Here is a 19989-nt window from a genome sequence, read left to right as displayed (position 1 = left end):
GTTAGCAAATAGCTTAACATGTCTAAATGGTGTCAGCTGTGGTGGATGAAGATGGGCCAACATGCCCAGCAGGCTACCTGTATTATATTGGGCCTATACAAACAATGCATAAATAAGGCTAGGTATGGCGGCACAAGGCCAGTATAGCAATTACCTTCAATTTGTGCACTCTCTACTTAGTGGAGAGCATTCACAGTCCAGCTGGCGGATGCAGAGCTATTTTAGCACAGGTGGTGTTATAGAAAGCAGCACTTTGTGATACATTTTTACTTTCTCATAATGGCAATTCAAAACTGCAGAATGGGGGCTGACACCGGTGTATGCACACATCACTGGATCAGGTACATCCACTATTTGTTTTTGTTTATAAATGACTCTTTCAGTATATCAACCTAACTTTTTTGTGACACAGGGCTAGATGCATCATCGCTTGGAGAGTGATAAAATGGAGAGTGAAAAAGCACCAGCCAATCAGCTCCTAACTGCCATGTCACAGGCTGTGTTTGAAAAATGACAGTTAATAGCTGATTGGCTGGTACTTTATCACTCTCCATTTTATCACTTTCAAAGGGATGATACATCTAGACACAAAAGCATTATTTATTAACATGATGCATAAATGAACTTTAAATATTTGGGACTTTGCTTTTATTACATTGCAAGCTCTTTTATCCAGTGTTCTCATTCACAATGACTCCATGTTGTTTAACGTTTAAAACTATGTAATAATTATTATGCCCTCTATGTTACTTACTGTTTACTCTGTAAACCAGTTCTATATAAATGATAATCTATAATATAACCTCTTTAAATGTCTAAAGGTACCTACACATTTAGCGATGCGCATGAGCGATATGAACGATCCTACACATTTAAGGGCCCTACTCACTTGGCGATGTATTCAACTTGGACGATGATCGATCTCGATATCGTCCACATTGACTTGCATTGCAAAACGATGGAAAACCAACAATGAACGACCGCAGGGACGTGCATCGTTCATCGTTGGTGCATACACACTGAGCGATATGAAATGTTTCTCGTTCATATCGCTCATGCACATCGCTAAATGTTAAGGTACCTTAACAATTGCGTACTGAAAGACAATGGGAGGCCACGCCCCCCACAGCTCTCAGTGGCTGCTAAGGACTGATCGAGAGGGTCCCACTCCCCATGCTCACATAAGACGAATAGAGGTCTATTCCCTCCTCTCCGTGCATGGGAAGGCCGCCTATGTTACCACCCACTTCTATTAACTGGCATCACTGTGACATCTGCCAGGTTTAGAACCTCTTACTAATATATGTTTTAAAATATTTTTTCTAAATTAAAATTGTTGAACCAGATAGGAGTCTTTGCAAAAGTATTGGTTTATGAGAGATGTATTAACAATCGTTATGGGGAAGGGCGGTATCAGCGCATGTTATGTGCTGGTCTGGAGAGAGAGTGTGTGTGCCAGGCTGGGGAGAGAGACTGCTGCAGCAGTAGTCAGTTCAATCTCTACCGGCCCCAAGTGCAGCGGTCAACGTGGTGGGGCGGGGGACTGTGGAACGTGGGCCCCTGCCACCCCCCACTCAACACCACTGCTGACAATAACATTTGCATATGCTCTCAGCTGCAACTCCAGCAACAGACAAAAGAGTGGACCCAGCAGCATCCATTTCAGAATCAGGCCCAAAGAAAACTTGTCCAAGGTCACAAAGAGCTACAGTACGACTGGATCCAAACTGCAGCCTCCATCAACTCTCTGTGACACTGTTGTAAATCAGTGACCATAACCACCATAATATTCATACGCTACTTTATACTGATCAACACTGAAGCAATCAGTATAATCACACAGTAGTATTATCATTTACTAAATTGTGTTCTTTAGAATGTTATAAAAAGATGCCATCACCTTACCTTGTACATAAACATATGCTCTGTGCAAATCCTTCCCCTTAATATTCTCAGCCTCACACTCATACGTTCCTTCATCTTCAGGCTGTATATTGAAAATCTTGAGCACAGTGCCTGCTTGATTAATTTCCGCAGAAGGAGGCATTGGTTCATTCAGCTTACGCCATCTTATCACTGGAACAGGACTTAATGTGCAGAATGAAAATTATATTACTTTGTGTGAAGCAAATATAACCATTTTATACTTGTTTATATTATGCTTTCAAATATCACATAGTTTGAGATGAACAGCTGAATGATTAATAAAAAATGAGGCAAATTAAACCCCAAGGCATGTTTTTGTGTGAGTAACCTGGGAGATAATAAAGTTAGACTATACAAAAGGAGAAGAAAAAAATACTTTGGGGGGGGGGGGACTCTTGGAGAAAAACTAGAGATGAGCGCCTGAAATTTTTCGGGTTTTGTGTTTTGGTTTTGGGTTCGGTTCCGCGGCCGTGTTTTGGGTTCGACCGCGTTTTGGCAAAACCTCACCGAATTTTTTTTGTCGGATTCGGGTGTGTTTTGGATTCGGGTATTTTTTTCAAAAAACCCTAAAAAACAGCTTAAATCATAGAATTTGGGGGTCATTTTGATCCCATATTATTATTAACCTCAAAAACCATAATTTCCACTCATTTTCAGTCTATTCTGAATACCTCACACCTCACAATATTATTTTTAGTCCTAAAATTTGCACCGAGGTCGCTGGATGACTAAGCTAAGCGACCCTAGTGGCCGACACAAACACCTGGCCCATCTAGGAGTGGCACTGCAGTGTCACGCAGGATGTCCCTTCCAAAAAACCCTCCCCAAACAGCACATGACGCAAAGAAAAAAAGAGGCACAATGAGGTAGCTGACTGTGTGAGTAAGATAAGCGACCCTAGTGGCCGACACAAACACCGGGCCCATTTAGGAGTGGCACTGCAGTGTCACGCAGGATGTCCCTTCCAAAAAACCCTCCCCAAACAGCACATGACGCAAAGAAAAAAAGAGGCGCAATGAGGTAGCTGACTGTGTGAGTAAGATAAGCGACCCTAGTGGCCGACACAAACACCGGGCCCATTTAGGAGTGGCACTGCAGTGTCACGCAGGATGTCCCTTCCAAAAAACCCTCCCCAAACAGCACATGACGCAAAGAAAAAAAGAGGCGCAATGAGGTAGCTGACTGTGTGAGTAAGATAAGCGACCCTAGTGGCCGACACAAACACCGGGCCCATTTAGGAGTGGCACTGCAGTGTCACGCAGGATGTCCCTTCCAAAAAACCCTCCCCAAACAGCACATGACGCAAAGAAAAAAAGAGGCGCAATGAGGTAGCTGACTGTGTGAGTAAGATAAGCGACCCTAGTGGCCGACACAAACACCGGGCCCATTTAGGAGTGGCACTGCAGTGTCACGCAGGATGTCCCTTCCAAAAAACCCTCCCCAATCAGCACATGACGCAAAGAAAAAAAGAGGCGCAATGAGGTAGCTGTGTGAGTAAGATTAGCGACCCTAGTGGCCGACACAAACACCGGGCCCATTTAGGAGTGGCACTGCAGTGTCACGCAGGATGTCCCTTCCAAAAAACCCTCCCCAATCAGCACATGACGCAAAGAAAAAAAGAGGCGCAATGAGGTAGCTGTGTGAGTAAGATTAGCGACCCTAGTGGCCGACACAAACACCGGGCCCATTTAGGAGTGGCACTGCAGTGTCACGCAGGATGTCCCTTCCAAAAAACCCTCCCCAAACAGCACATGACGCAAAGAAAAAGAAAAGAAAAAAGAGGTGCAAGATGGAATTGTCCTTGGGCCCTCCCACCCACCCTTATGTTGTATAAACAGGACATGCACACTTTAACCAACCCATCATTTCAGTGACAGGGTCTGCCACACGACTGTGACTGAAATGACGGGATGGTTTGGACCCCCACCAAAAAAGAAGCAATTAATCTCTCCTTGCACAAACTGGCTCTACAGAGGCAAGATGTCCACCTCATCATCATCCTCCGATATATCACCGTGTACATCCCCCTCCTCACAGATTATCAATTCGTCCCCACTGGAATCCACCATCTCAGCTCCCTGTGTACTTTGTGGAGGCAATTGCTGCTGGTCAATGTCTCCGCGGAGGAATTGATTATAATTCATTTTAATGAACATCATCTTCTCCACATTTTCTGGATGTAACCTCGTACGCCGATTGCTGACAAGGTGAGCGGCGGCACTAAACACTCTTTCGGAGTACACACTTGTGGGAGGGCAACTTAGGTAGAATAAAGCCAGTTTGTGCAAGGGCCTCCAAATTGCCTCTTTTTCCTGCCAGTATAAGTACGGACTGTGTGACGTGCCTACTTGGATGCGGTCACTCATATAATCCTCCACCATTCTTTCAATGGGGAGAGAATCATATGCAGTGCCAGTAGATGACATGTCCGTATCCGTAATCGTTGTCAGGTCCTTCAGTCCGGACCAGATGTCAGCATCAGCAGTCGCTCCAGACTGCCCTGCATCACCGCCAGCGGGTGGGCTCGGAATTCTGAGCCTTTTCCTCGCACCCCCAGTTGCGGGAGAATGTGAAGGAGGAGATGTTGACAGGTCGCGTTCCGCTTGACTTGACAATTTTCTCACCAGCAGGTCTTTCAACCCCAGCAGACTTGTGTCTGCCGGAAAGAGAGATCCAAGGTAGGCTTTAAATCTAGGATCGAGCACGGTGGCCAAAATGTAGTGCTCTGATTTCAACAGATTGACCACCTGTGAATCCTTGTTAAGCGAATTAAGGGCTCCATCCACAAGTCCCACATGCCTAGCGGAATCGCTCCGTGTTAGCTCCTCCTTCAATGTCTCCAGCTTCTTCTGCAAAAGCCTGATGAGGGGAATGACCTGACTCAGGCTGGCAGTGTCTGAACTGACTTCACGTGTGGCAAGTTCAAAGGGCATCAGAACCTTGCACAACGTTGAAATCATTCTCCACTGCGCTTGAGACAGGTGCATTCCACCTCCTATATCGTGCTCAATTGTATAGGCTTGAATGGCCTTTTGCTGCTCCTCCAACCTCTGAAGCATATAGAGGGTTGAATTCCACCTCGTTACCACTTCTTGCTTCAGATGATGGCAGGGCAGGTTCAGTAGTTTTTGGTGGTGCTCCAGTCTTCTGTACGTGGTGCCTGTACGCCAAAAGTGTCCCGCAATTCTTCTGGCCACCGACAGCATCTCTTGCACGCCCCTGTCGTTTTTTAAATAATTCTGCACCACCAAATTCAAGGTATGTGCAAAACATGGGACGTGCTGGAATTTGCCCATATTTAATGCACACACAATATTGCTGGCGTTGTCCGATGCCACAAATCCACAGGAGAGTCCAATTGGGGTAAGCCATTCCGCGATGATCTTCCTCAGTTGCCGTAAGAGGTTTTCAGCTGTGTGCGTATTCTGGAAACCGGTGATACAAAGCGTAGCCTGCCTAGGAAAGAGTTGGCGTTTGCGAGATGCTGCTACTGGTGCCGCCGCTGCTGTTCTTGCGGCGGGAGTCCATACATCTACCCAGTGGGCTGTCACAGTCATATAGTCCTGACCCTGCCCTGCTCCACTTGTCCACATGTCCGTGGTTAAGTGGACATTGGGTACAACTGCATTTTTTAGGACACTGGTGAGTCTTTTTCTGACGTCCGTGTACATTCTCGGTATCGCCTGCCTAGAGAAGTGGAACCTAGATGGTATTTGGTAACGGGGGCACACTGCCTCAATAAATTGTCTAGTTCCCTGTGAACTAACGGCGGATACCGGACGCACGTCTAACACCAACATAGTTGTCAAGGCCTCAGTTATCCGCTTTGCAACAGGATGACTGCTGTGATATTTCATCTTCCTCGCAAAGGACTGTTGGACAGTCAATTGCTTGGTGGAAGTAGTAAAAGTGGGCTTACGACTTCCCCTCTGGGATGACCATCGACTCCCAGCAGCAACAACAGCAGCGCCAGCAGCAGTAGGCGTTACACGCAAGGTTGCATCGGAGGAATCCCAGGCAGGAGAGGACTCGTCAGAATTGCCAGTGACATGGCATGCAGGACTATTGGCATTCCTGGGGAAGGAGGAAATTGACACTGAGGGAGTTGGTGGGGTGGTTTGCGTGAGCTTGGTTACAAGAGGAAGGGATTTACTGGTCAGTGGACTGCTTCCGCTGTCACCCAAAGTTTTTGAACTTGTCACTGACTTATTATGAATGCGCTGCAGGTGACGTATAAGGGAGGATGTTCCGAGGTGGTTAACGTCCTTACCCCTACTTATTACAGCTTGACAAAGGGAACACACGGCTTGACACCTGTTGTCCGCATTTCTGGTGAAATACCTCCACACCGAAGAGCTGATTTTTTTGGTATTTTCACCTGGCATGTCAACGGCCATATTCCTCCCACGGACAACAGGTGTCTCCCCGGGTGCCTGACTTAAACAAACCACCTCACCATCAGAATCCTCCTGGTCAATTTCCTCCCCAGCGCCAGCAACACCCATATCCTCCTCATCCTGGTGTACTTCAACACTGACATCTTCAATCTGACTATCAGGAACTGGACTGCGGGTGCTCCTTCCAGCACTTGCAGGGGGCATGCAAATGGTGGAAGGCGCATGCTCTTCACGTCCAGTGTTGGGAAGGTCAGGCATCGCAACCGACACAATTGGACTCTCCTTGTGGATTTGGGATTTCGAAGAATGCACAGTTCTTTGCTGTGCTTTTGCCAGCTTGAGTCTTTTCATTTTTCTAGCGAGAGGCTGATTGCTTCCATCCTCATGTGAAGCTGAACCACTAGCCATGAACATAGGCCAGGGCCTCAGCCGTTCCTTGCCACTCCGTGTGGTAAATGGCATATTGGCAAGTTTACGCTTCTCCTCCGACAATTTTATTTTAGGTTTTGGAGTCCTTTTTTTACTGATATTTGGTGTTTTGGATTTGACATGCTCTGTACTATGACATTGGGCATCGGCCTTGGCAGACGACGTTGCTGGCATTTCATCGTCTCGGCCATGACTAGTGGCAGCAGCTTCAGCACGAGGTGGAAGTGGATCTTGATCTTTCCCTAATTTTGGAACCTCAACATTTTTGTTCTCCATATTTTAATAGGCACAACTAAAAGGCACCTCAGGTAAACAATGGAGATGGATGGATACTAGTATACAATTATGGACGGACTGCCGAGTGCCGACACAGAGGTAGCCACAGCCGTGAACTACCGTACTGTACTGTGTCTGCTGCTAATATAGACTGGTTGATAAAGAGATGTCGTAGTATGTATGTATAAAGAAGAAAGAAAAAAAAACCACGGTTAGGTGGTATACAATTATGGACGGACTGCCGAGTGCCGACACAGAGGTAGCCACAGCCGTGAACTACCGTACTGTACTGTGTCTGCTGCTAATATAGACTGGTTGATAAAGAGATGTCGTAGTATGTACGTATAAAGAAGAAAGAAAAAAAAACCACGGTTAGGTGGTATACAATTATGGACGGACTGCCGAGTGCCGACACAGAGGTAGCCACAGCCGTGAACTACCGTACTGTACTGTGTCTGCTGCTAATATAGACTGGTTGATAAAGAGATGTCGTAGTATGTACGTATAAAGAAGAAAGAAAAAAAAACCACGGTTAGGTGGTATACAATTATGGACGGACTGCCGAGTGCCGACACAGAGGTAGCCACAGCCGTGAACTACCGTACTGTACTGTGTCTGCTGCTAATATAGACTGGTTGATAAAGAGATGTCGTAGTATGTATGTATAAAGAAGAAAGAAAAAAAAACCACGGTTAGGTGGTATACAATTATGGACGGACTGCCGAGTGCCGACACAGAGGTAGCCACAGCCGTGAACTACCGTACTGTACTGTGTCTGCTGCTAATATAGACTGGTTGATAAAGAGATGTCGTAGTATGTACGTATAAAGAAGAAAGAAAAAAAACCACGGTTAGGTGGTATACAATTATGGATGGACTGCCGAGTGCCGACACAGAGGTAGCCACAGCCGTGAACTACCGTACTGTACTGTGTCTGCTGCTAATATAGACTGGTTGATAAAGAGATGTCGTAGTATGTATGTATAAAGAAGAAAGAAAAAAAAACCACGGTTAGGTGGTATACAATTATGGACGGACTGCCGAGTGCCGACACAGAGGTAGCCACAGCCGTGAACTACCGTACTGTACTGTGTCTGCTGCTAATATAGACTGGTTGATAAAGAGATGTCGTAGTATATAAAGAAGAAAGAAAAAAAAACCACGGTTAGGTGGTATACAATTATGGACGGACTGCCGAGTGCCGACACAGAGGTAGCTACAGCCGTGAACTACCGTACTGTGTCTGCTGCGACTGGATGATAAATAATGATATAAAAAATATATATATATCACTACTGCAGCCGGACAGGTATATATATTATATAATGACGGACCTGCTGGACACTGTCTGTCAGCAGAATGAGTTTTTTATAGAATAATAAAAAAAAAACACCACACAAGTGAAGTCACACGACGAGTGTTTAACTTTTTCAGGCAATCACAATATAGTATACTACTAACTATACTGGTGGTCAGTGTGGTCAGGTCACTGGTCAGTCACACTGGCAGTGGCACTCCTGCAGCAAAAGTGTGCACTGTTTAATTTTAATATAATATGTACTCCTGGCTCCTGCTATAACCTATAACTGGCACTGCAGTGCTCCCCAGTCTCCCCCACAATTATAAGCTGTGTGAGCTGAGCACAGTCAGATATATAATATATACATAGATGATGCAGCACACTGGGCTGAGCAGTGCACACAGATATGGTATGTGACTGTCTTGTACTCCTGGCTCCTGCTATAACCTATAACTGGCACTGCAGTGCTCCCCAGTCTCCCCCACAATTATAAGCTGTGTGAGCTGAGCACAGTCAGATATATAATATATACATAGATGATGCAGCACACTGGGCTGAGCAGTGCACACAGATATGGTATGTGACTGAGTCACTGTGTGTATCGTTTTTTTCAGGCAGAGAACGGATATATTAAATAAAACTGCACTGTCTGGTGGTCACTGTGGTCAGTCACTAGTAAACTCTGCACTCTCTTCTACAGTACTCCTAAGCTCCAGTAAATCAGGTCAATCTCTCTCTCTCTCTCTCTCCTAATCTAAATCACTGTACTCCCTAACAGCTGCTCCCCGTCCCCAATCCTCCCCACAATTATAACTAAGTCACTCAGTCTTTACTCTTTTCTACTATAACGGAGAGGACGCCAGCCACGTCCTCTCCCTATCAATCTCAATGCACGTGTGAAAATGGCGGCGACGCGCGGCTCCTTATATAGAATCCGAGTCTCGCGAGAATCCGACAGCGTCATGATGACGTTCGGGCGCGCTCGGGTTAACCGAGCAAGGCGGGAAGATCCGAGTCGCTCGGACCCGTGAAAAAAAACATGAAGTTCGTGCGGGTTCGGATTCAGAGAAACCGAACCCGCTCATCTCTAAGAAAAACAAATAGTACAGTGTGGTAAGGGTAAAAACATAACTTTAAATTAGTGATTATTAATACATATTGGTGTATCCAAAAGGACAAAACAGTACATAAATAGAATTTAAAAACAAGTTGGGTTGCCTATGAATATTGAGCATCTGCCACTATATATGTCTGTTGTGAGAGGCAGAGAGGCTCCTGCATTAGGAGGAGGTGCAGGTCCTGACATGCCATATGGAGCATTATGGGGTTGCTCCAAGGTAGGTAGCTCTTAGCTTAGATATGTTTAAGAAGGGAGCCATTATCATGTGGCTCCTTGCTGGTTAATCATAGACCCAGATTGGGGTAATGGAGGTGTGGGGTTTGGTGCCTGTGGACTGGCTGAGCTGGATGGCTTTAGTGTGGCATACCCTAACATTCTATTAACACTTATCACTTACTAATTTCTTTAACACTATTTCTCCATTTTAATTACATCTCATTTTTGTATCACTTCCTTTATAGCTTCGGCTTACTAAGACTAATTTATAAACACTATAGTTTTCTCACTGGTATGCTGCACCTAGATATGGCGCTAGGGACCCCAAATATACAGAGAGGCCTTGACGTGGCTTTGGGGCTTATTCATACATTTGCGCAAGTATATGTAACTGAGATCTCTGAATTCCAATATTGTGTGAGATTTAAATCTGGTTACTGTTATCATTCAGGGTGCTGGGGGAAACAAAATGCCTTTTGATAGATGAGTCCTGGGGGGAAATTTACTAAGGTGGGAGATTTTTAGAACTGGTGATGTTGCCCATAGCAACCAATCAGATTGTATCTATTATCTTCTAGAAGCAGCTAGACAAATGTTAAGTAGAATCTGATTGGTTGCTATGGGCAACATCACCACTTCTAAAAAAAACCTCCCACCTTAGTAAATTTACCCCCTGGTGTGGTTTGGGTGTTGCGGTGTGAAACAGCTCATGTTAGGTTTAGTAGTTTTAAAAAGTTTATTGGGTGACCCTTCCCTTGTTTTGGTGACGCTGACGGCTCAGGATGGGCACGCCAACACAGTCCTGCTAGATAGGCACACCATAATATGCTTCTAAGGGAGGGTGGTTAACCAATGAATGCTCGCTAAAAGGATGTTTTGTGTTTTAGTGCTGTTTCTTACTGGTTGCCACCATATCTTCTCATCCCTTCCCCATAAGTTTCCTTAGTTTTTTCTTGTCAAAACACATTTGGCTTTATTTTATGGTAAATCTAGTTTTTGGCTTTTTATTTAAGGTATTCTGCATATTTAGGGGGGCATTCAATTAGCTACATCAGAGCAATCCAATTAGCTCTGATGCCCCGCACGAGAATCCCCGAAGTCAGACTGAACCTCGCAGCTCCATGAGCTACAAGGTAAAGTCTGTGTTAAAATGTCAAAATTGGATAACTTGAATACCCCCTTAAAGTTAAGTGTTTATAATTTAAGGTTAGGCAAGATAAGAAGTTTCTTAGTACCCGGCTCATAAACAAAGAGGTCTATTTACTAAGCCTTGGATGGAGGTAAAGTAGACAGAGATAAAGTACTGGCCAGTCAGCTCCTACCTATAATTTTACAAACACAGCCTTTAACATGGAATTTAGGAGCTGGTTGGCTGGTACTTTATCTCCGTCAACTTTCTCTCCATCCAAGGCTTAGTAAATAGACCCCAAAGACTTTGGCCATTTGGGTGTTTATTACAACTGTGGTAAAATTCCTCTTTGGAGAGGCACAGGGTGGTTCTCCTCATATATATGGAGCTTTTACGGTTTTCTATTATTTGGATTTTCATTGGCTGGCTCCTACAACTATTATCAGATTGGCAGAGAAATGAATGATAACAAAATGAGATGGATGATTATACATAGTGATGGGCAGACAGGATATTTACTTCACTTCAATTGCTGTTATGTTTTACTCTGTGTTTTAGGTTCTACATTTGCTATAGAGGAGCTACTCTGCTCTAGAGGTATGTCAGTAGAGGTACAGTAAGTATGCCATTTTTTAATCATTGAGAGCATTGGCAGTACTTACTTTCCTAACGCAAAACACTCCAGTGTCACATTTTGTTCTTTCAAAGCGTAAGTATCCGTGAATGCAACTTGTATGTCCGCTGCATACCGTTTCGCAGCTAAAACACAAAGACAACTAAATTCAAAATTTAACAAGCACAAATGTTCTCATTTATAGCAACCTGTCTGTCTTTACGTCAAGTATCTATAGCAATAACCACTTATTGAAAATTGAGATTGTGCCAAAAAGTCATGGTGTACATGATTGCACCTTTAAAAAAACATCTGCGTTAAGCCGGCATCCCGTACGGCCACCGAACTTGGACTTCATTACATCCCAGTTTAAGTAACATATAGTTCTGGGACTAAATTCACTGAAATCATTCTAAGAACACAAGTTCATATGAGACACTCAAATAAAGTAAAATCTAAGAAATGTAATGTATACAGGTGTTTGTACATAAGTTAACATCCTTTGTGGTATTATATAAAAACAATATAAATAAGGACATATCACAACAATATACTCTATCAGATATAATATAACAACATAGCTAAATATTTGAAAATCTATTTATATCTGTTGAAGTTACTGGCACTTACTTTCAGGTTGCGGCAAAAGTGAAGTATATCTGCTGAACACACTTTTTGTAATTGAAGGGCTGGACACAAAACATGAGTAATTGCCCCTGTCAGATTGTTCTACTTTTGCAATATAGAGATTTCCATTTGTCTGAGCAACAAATTTTTGTTTATTCATAGCAATAAAGTTTGGAAATTCATTTATAATCCATCTGTAATTAAGATCGTCTGAGAAGGGGGAAAAGAGGTCAGTTAAATGGTCATTTAAAGTATTATTTATGCAAATCCTATATAAAGTATTTAAACTTAACAAATAAATGAATTTTAATTTGCTAAAATAAACATCAACTAGAGAGGCATTAAAATATAGAAAAAGGTGAAAACATTATTCAAAATAAACATGTACAGTATCAATAGACATGACAAAGAAGTGACAAATCAGTAACTGTCAGACAGACGGGGGTTACTTTAGTGTGCATTGGGTAGTGCTCAGTGGTACACCACTGTTATAGAAAAAAAGTCTCCATAACTAAAAATTATAGCAAATATGAGCATTAACTACAGCTGGAGCAGGGCTCATGGCCACCCTGTGCAGCCCTGTCCGTGCACCCGTGACATCATGTGAGAGGGCTAGGCTGCCATCAGAAGAAAGTGTATAGGATGCTCCGGACAGCTCTAATGGCTGCAGTGTGCATGTCAGCAGCATGTCAGTCATCCTTTGATGCTCCGAGCAGAACTTGCCGGAACGGCACCCTGCTAGCCAGATGCAAGCTCCATGGTTCAATGCCGCTGCCATCCCCGGGCATTGTGCACTGTGTGACGGCACCACTTGCACAACCTGCTCTATAGCAGTGGCATTGACACCCCAATAGTGATACAATTTTCCATTTGCTTCAGTGGCTATTATTTAGTCACTGCACTTGTTGTACTCTGCTAAGACCTGGGGAAAAGAACTAAGAGGAAAATCTGCCTTCAGTCCTTTGCCACTTTCATCATTAAGATGACCATTTTGTGATTTTTCTACCCTGTCAGGATTACTTTACCCTTTCAGGAATATTTAAATCTGGAAAGTAAGGGAACAAAATTGCTATTTTTTTTAAGTATCTAACTATGTGAAATATATTGTACATATGGTTCATTTTGTTCTTTGAACAGAGGCATTCCTTTTCTATGCACCAATCGAGCCTACTTACTGTAACACCCATGTGTACGGTGACAAAACTTCCTCTGATGTTTTTGACTATTTCCTTTACCCCCCATTAAAATAATGTCTGCATAAAAATTGACAAGTTATATTTCCTGTTTAGAATGGATCGGGTCGATTTCTTTGCTATAAGGAAACCTTATTTTAGCATAACCCTAAACCTTATGTAACACAAAAATTAACTATCATCATACTGGTGTAGACATGTTAAATGTTGACATTTTGACCATGTCGATTTTTGTGAATGTCAATATTTTAAACATCCATGTTGACATTCTGTCTGCCGACATTCAGAAACTGTCTGCGCTGTGACTGAACCCCAATCCCTTTTGCATGGTGCTACAAAACTCTTGTGGGGACGTATAAATAAAAGATAATAAATTATAATAGCTGCATGCAGACATTGGGGGTCATTTCGACCCGATCTCACACTGCAGTTTTTCGCAGCGGTGCGATCGGGTCAGAACTGCGCATGCCAGATGGCCGACGGCCGTCGTTGCCTAGCGATCGCCTCTGCCTGATTAGCGTTTGGCCGCCATTTTCGGGGTGCGGTCCAGCCGCTGGACCGTGCGGGGGGGCTGGGCCACAGCGGCTGCGTGACGTCACACGCAGCCGCTGCGACCCTGGCAGCGACAAGTACCTCCCAGCCAGACGCAGGAGCTGCGCTGGCTGGGAGTTACTCTACAAGTACAAATGCAGAAAAGAAATAAAAAAACTGCTCTAACGGAAATGTAACGATGGCACACTGCCACCTCACTGTTGGGTACTAAACACCTGTACTGTGGATGCCATGTAATGGAAAGTAATAGCACGGCCTCACAGTTAGGGAACGGCTAGTAACATTTTGGGGGAGATGAATCAAACCATGTAAAGAGTGGGGAAGTGGACAAGAAGAGAAGTTGCCCAAAGCAATCAATCAGATTCTAGTTAGCATTGTATAGAATTTACTTGATAAATGCTAGCTAAAAGCTGATTGCTGGTTGCTATGGGGAACTTTTCCACTTCTCCATTCTTTACACGCTTTGATACATATTCCCCTTTATCTCTAAAGCGCCCATTTACTAGTTCAAATCATTAAATGATACATACTACCCAATATAAAATGCCCTGCCCTAAATGTCTAGCTTATCTGTGTTTTTCAGATACAAGAGGTGAATTAATTGATGTGTTATGATTTAATACATTTAGTTACAGGTATGTAAATTATTTAGGAAGTTCAGAAGCATCTTAGTGAAAGCACACAAGATAAACAAGCGTTTTAGCGTTCATATTCTTTGCTTATGCACCTACCCATATATTTACTGTATATACAGTAGCGGCGATATACGCCAGCCACTACATCAGACGCACAAAGAAATACAGCTTGTAATTTAATTTTTATCACCTGGGAAGTGTGGAGGCGGGTCACATATCAGCATTACTCCCGTTCCTTCCTTCACTTTCACTTCAGGACGCTCTTCCGCAGGGAAAGGATCAAGATCTAAGTTTAAAAGAAATGTAATCTATAAATGGGAAATAAATGTCACACAAAATACATCAAAATACATCTCAATACTGACCTTATTCAATACTGACCTAAAGATATACTATGGGCAAAATTTACTAAGCAGCAGGTTTCATGATTATTCTTTCCCATTGCTATGGTACATTTCTGTGTTCTCCAGGTGTGGAGGTTGCTGGCATTACAGAAGGTATATGCTTTAACATGGTATCGTAGTTTAGTGAACAAGTTACAATGGGGCAGATGTATTGAGCCTGAAGAAATGATAAAGCAGTGTTAAAGAAGTGATAAGTGGAAGGTGATAATGCACCAGCCAATCAGCTCCTAACTGCAATTTTTCAAACCCAAAATGATTGGCTGGTGCATTATCACTTTCCACGTATCACTTCTTTAACACTGCTTTATCACTTCTTCAGGTTTAATACATCTGCCCCAGTATCTGTTAGTTACACCAATAAATGTGATGCTTAACTGACAACACGGTCATGTGTCAGGGTCACTCACTGGATAGAGATTATTATGGTAAAAACTGGCAATTGCCTAAGGCAGTGGTTCCCAAACTTTCTTGAATCACAGTGCCCTAGAGTATCAGAATTTTTGTCATGGCACCCCTTGGCCAAAAGTTTCTTATTGAGAAACTTAGAAATAAATATTAAGTAAATTGTGTCTATTTGTCAGGTTCAACTGTGTGGTGAGGGACAAGATCTGCTTCTGTTTGTCCTCATATATTATGACTGACAGCCACCAGCGCTGATTTTGCCTATTACATTGACCATAAATAATTTGAACTGGTCCTGAACCAACAATCCAAGGCACCCCTACAAGAGCCTTGCGGCACCCCAGGGTGCCACAGCACGCAGTTTGAGAACCACTGGCCTAAGACAAGGAACTGTGCCAAGCAGCTGGTTGGCAATGAGACTTGGTAGCACATGTACAAATTATAAGGATACAAAAAAAGGCAGTCTTAGTAGAAATAGGCTGAGCGATCAGGAAACTAAAGTTAAATATGCAACTTGTTAGGAAACATGCTGCAGATTGTGAATGGAAACCTTCACAGTGAAGTCTTCATTAAATAAACCCTTTCACTTTTTTGCAACCACTATGATCAGCTTATAGGTAACATAAGCTGTGAATCTAAAACACAACTAAGATTAATAGAACATAAATGGGGCAAGATCAGCTTTAGGCCCACGGCATAATTTTTGGAATGTAGTTTATAGTTGCTATTTTATGGTTTGCTATGTATACTACTTTTAATTGGCAAGCAATGTATCATTTCCATGGTGACTAGCTTCTGGGAGCATTGCCAGACTAATCACTTCAAAATGCAACAGTTGGCAGACACAAAAGAAGTGCACCAATGCAACTCAAATGATTTAATCAATTAGAGCAAATAAAAAATGATTAGTACACTATAGAAAAAAAAGTAAAGACTACGGTTTCTATCCAATTAGGAGCAAGGTGGCTCACAGCACAATTAAGTTTGGCTATATTCTGCACTTGGCAGTACCCCCAGACTCACTGATTTAAGTTTGTAGCCTCAAAGGGTTGCGCTCAAAAATCTGCCAGTCTGGGGTGAGATCAGGCAGCGATGGTGAGTTGTGATGCTATTGCTGGCACTTCCATGCCTTTGCAAAATACATGTAAGGAAGGGGTTATATAAACATACTTTCTTCCTCTCTAGTAGATCATTTGAGGTTATTCCAATTGCATCCTAGTCATTAGTGAGCTAACCCTCTCTCCGGGGCAGGTATTGCTGTTGTCATACAGCGGATAACCAGGATATGTGACACAATGTGGCAAAAGGATGGTGCTCTATAATATCAAAAGATTGTACATAGATGTTCTTCATTACGTGAGGATGAAATTGATGCTACAAATATAACACCCCTTGACATTTAGGACCTCAGAGATTCTTTTAGTAGGTTTGATAATATTCAGTGAAGGTGGACTACAAACCTGCCACTTAATGCAACTTCTCCTGAATATGTTTTTAAGATGGAAACAATTTGATTATATATATATATGTATATATATATTTGTTATATATTCTGTATGTAATTCTTAGTATGGTTTCATTTTCTGTATATATGTAAGTTAAAATGTATCTATGTTTCATAAAACAAGTATAAAACATTCAGAAATGACTTAACATGTTTTTAATAGTTTTTTTTTTATCAAAGATTACAAGAATTTTATTAGAAAGAAAAAAAATATTAAAACTCTCCAATACTTGGCCATTATATTGGGACCACTTGTAAACATCTTATTAGACCTGACCAGCTAATGCTGAGGTCTACTACAGTATACAGTATGCCACTTCAGTAACATTTTTGGTCAAGCAAGACAATTCCTTCCAGTGTGGTTATCTACTGTTGGTTCCGTTCTCTATCCAGTGTGAATACAGAGTATAGTAATGTAATAAACTGGCAAATTATAGAGCTTGAGGTTTTAATTCAGTATCAGATACTTTAAAATATGGGAACCAAGTTATTTAATAGTTTATACCTCATTGTTGTTAGATGTTGTAAAATTGTATGTAAATGCTCACTCACATCCAAAGTTTAGGCTGGCTTCATTGCTCCTTACTGTTCCATACTCATTTGTTACTATACAGACATATTTCCCAGTATCCTTTGACTTCTCTGGGTTGTTGATGACAAGGTTGCCTCCTATCATGCTGTATCGTGGATTTAGAAGATCAAGCTCCCAATTATTTTGTCGCCACCTACAAAAAAAATATTTTTAAACACACATTTAATATCAGATAATATAATGCAAACCTTTCTATTGCCATGTTTTACAGTACTTTGCAATTATACATGTATATATACATTTATCTTTTCTCACGATTCATTTTATGCAGCCGTTAAAGAGAACCTGTCACTACTAATCCACCTGAATCTAAAGCAGATACTGACAATTAGAGCAGGGGTTCTCAAACTGTGTGCCGTGGCACCCTGGGGTGCCATGGTATGCTTGCAGGGCTTCCTTGGATTGGTGTTCCAGGACCAGTTAAAATTATTTATGGTCAATGTAACAGGCAAAACCAGCGCTTGTGGCTGTCAGTCATAAAATATGTGGACAAACAGAAGTGAATCCTGCCCCTCACCACATAACTGATCCTAAGGATGACAAATAAATACAAATGACTTCATTAATATTAGTAGACTGGCACTAAATCAATGAGAGCTCCTAGCCACGCCCAGCGTTGTACACACAGTCACAGAGTCACAGATCTGGGCTATTACATAGGAGATAAGCACTAAGATATATTTACCAAAACAAAGATAGGATTACAGGCAAGAAGACACTTCATCGATCGTTCTTTGCTAATATAAATCAAACTGCAAAAGCACCCAATTATTTTCAAACAAACACAGAGGATGGACCTCTCCTAAACTCTGATCCGTTGATTTATTCACGATACCATTACGTTGGAACTGAGGACTGAGCATCAATAAACCTATTTTCTCACCATTATTTTCATAATTAACGCTCACAATCCTGCCATTGATTGGAAAAATAAAATATTGATTTTCTCAAAAATCTCAATATTCCAGTGAAATCTGCATTTCAGCAACCCCCAAGATAAGCACATTTATATCCTGGGTGATTCTGATAAACTCCCATCTCAGTACTGGGAACATAAGAGTGAGGAGGAATGCCAACCCCTTCCCAGAAACCACCTTCACCACAGCCTGGCCAGCGAATAATACATGCAGTATAAATGGCAGAATGGAGCAGCTGCACATGCCCAGCAGCAGGAGATTTCCCTACCATCTGCTATGTGTGTGTGTCTGTGGAGCTGAGTGCTCAATCACTGCACCAGAGAGAGAACCTGGTAAGTGACTTACCATGATCATTGGGCCTGCATATGTCTGATATACTGTATTACATAAGCTGTGCTTTGGGGCAGACTAAAGCTTGTTACATGCTAATTATGCATCCATCATGGGCTGGCGACAATCGCTCTAAAATTAAACATTTGGACACCCCCCAGAAATCCTGCGCTTGCCTTCCTCAATATTGTTCTTATAATTATCTGATGGGACTATTACCAGCAATGAGCATTCTAGTATACTCTTATGCTGAACCTGAGCTAAATGACAACTTGAAAGTATAAGAAAAAAAAAATCTATTTTTGTCCATTTAATTCCCCAGCAGGTGCCACCCTCTTCTTGTAAACAACATGTAATCATTCCTGCACTGTTCACAGAGTGGTTGTTAAGAACAGAATCCCACATCCTTGAGAAGCAGGAATATTTAAGGTAGTAACAATCTTCATAAAATATGACCTCTGATGAGCATGCAGCCTGATTCACATTCATTCAGGAGACAGCAGAAGACAGCATTTACAATATTTGTGAATGTCTTTTTTTATGCTCCAGCAATGTTCCTCTATTTCATTAATGAGAGACATTTTACATAGCTTTGTTATTACATATTTAGCTATACCAGTGGCGTAAGTTTGTCCCAGTTGCCTGGAGGCAAGAAAAATATTGGTGCCCCCCCTATAAATATATAATATATATATACAGATATATAAATATATATATATATGTATATACTGTGTGTATATATGTATGTGTGTGTATATGTATATATATATATATATATATATATATATATATATTTGCTCCAGCATAGCAAGCCTGCAGGTTCTAACAATATGAAGCTACTACAAAACCGTTGCATCTAGGCAGATCTATGTAGGGGTCCAGCCACACACTACATAGATCTGCTCAGTCACTCACAATGCTGATTATTTCTCTGACAATTAATTTGCAAGTGGGGGTGTGGCCTGGATGCTGAGCGAGGAAGCTGGGCTTTACATGAGCTCCCAGGGACCTGAGAGATTATAACTAATAAGAAGCCTCCTCACCCATATATATAAGCCCTAACTCCCTGGATCAGCACCCTACACCTGTGGAGCAGGCGGTGAGTCGGTGCCGCGGAATCGGGGAGCCGGTTTACTGGCTCCTGCGGATTGCGGCCCACTCGCTGCTTTGAAGCCGGGGCCTCGATTTCTATACATCCCCCGCCCGCGTGATTTGCCCTACCGGAACTCCTGTGGAGCCGGCCTGGTCCTTGTCCCCTCAGCAGACATCCCCACAGACTGCCCAGCGCTGGTCCCCGTCCGGCGGGACTCGTCTGCTGTCAGATTGGAGACGAGAGACGCGCTGCAGGGTCCGGGCGGCGGCCATCTTGGGTGACGGAAGAAGAGAGGAGACTCGGCGGTGATCGGAGGAGGACGTGCGGAGGCCCC

The 19989-nt window shown here is 42.7% G+C and overlaps 1 protein-coding gene across 3 annotated transcripts in view; it reads right to left on the bottom strand.

The window, feature by feature from the left end:
• CNTN1 (contactin 1) overlaps positions 1-19989 on the bottom strand; it is a 337119-nt gene that overhangs the window by 64337 nt on the left and 252793 nt on the right. For all 3 annotated transcript variants that reach the window (XM_063927312.1, XM_063927314.1, XM_063927313.1), the window contains 5 exons: positions 17276-17448; positions 14604-14699; positions 12037-12243; positions 11456-11552; positions 1906-2087 (listed from right to left, as the gene is read on the bottom strand). In XM_063927312.1, the coding sequence (XP_063783382.1) occupies positions 1906-2087; positions 11456-11552; positions 12037-12243; positions 14604-14699; positions 17276-17448 (755 nt within the window). The remainder of the gene's footprint in view (positions 1-1905; positions 2088-11455; positions 11553-12036; positions 12244-14603; positions 14700-17275; positions 17449-19989) is intronic.

This window comes from Pseudophryne corroboree, chromosome 6 (assembly GCF_028390025.1).
Source record: "Pseudophryne corroboree isolate aPseCor3 chromosome 6, aPseCor3.hap2, whole genome shotgun sequence".
Classification (NCBI taxonomy): Eukaryota; Metazoa; Chordata; class Amphibia; order Anura; family Myobatrachidae; genus Pseudophryne; species Pseudophryne corroboree.
This window is presented reverse-complemented; position numbering and strand designations above follow the sequence as displayed.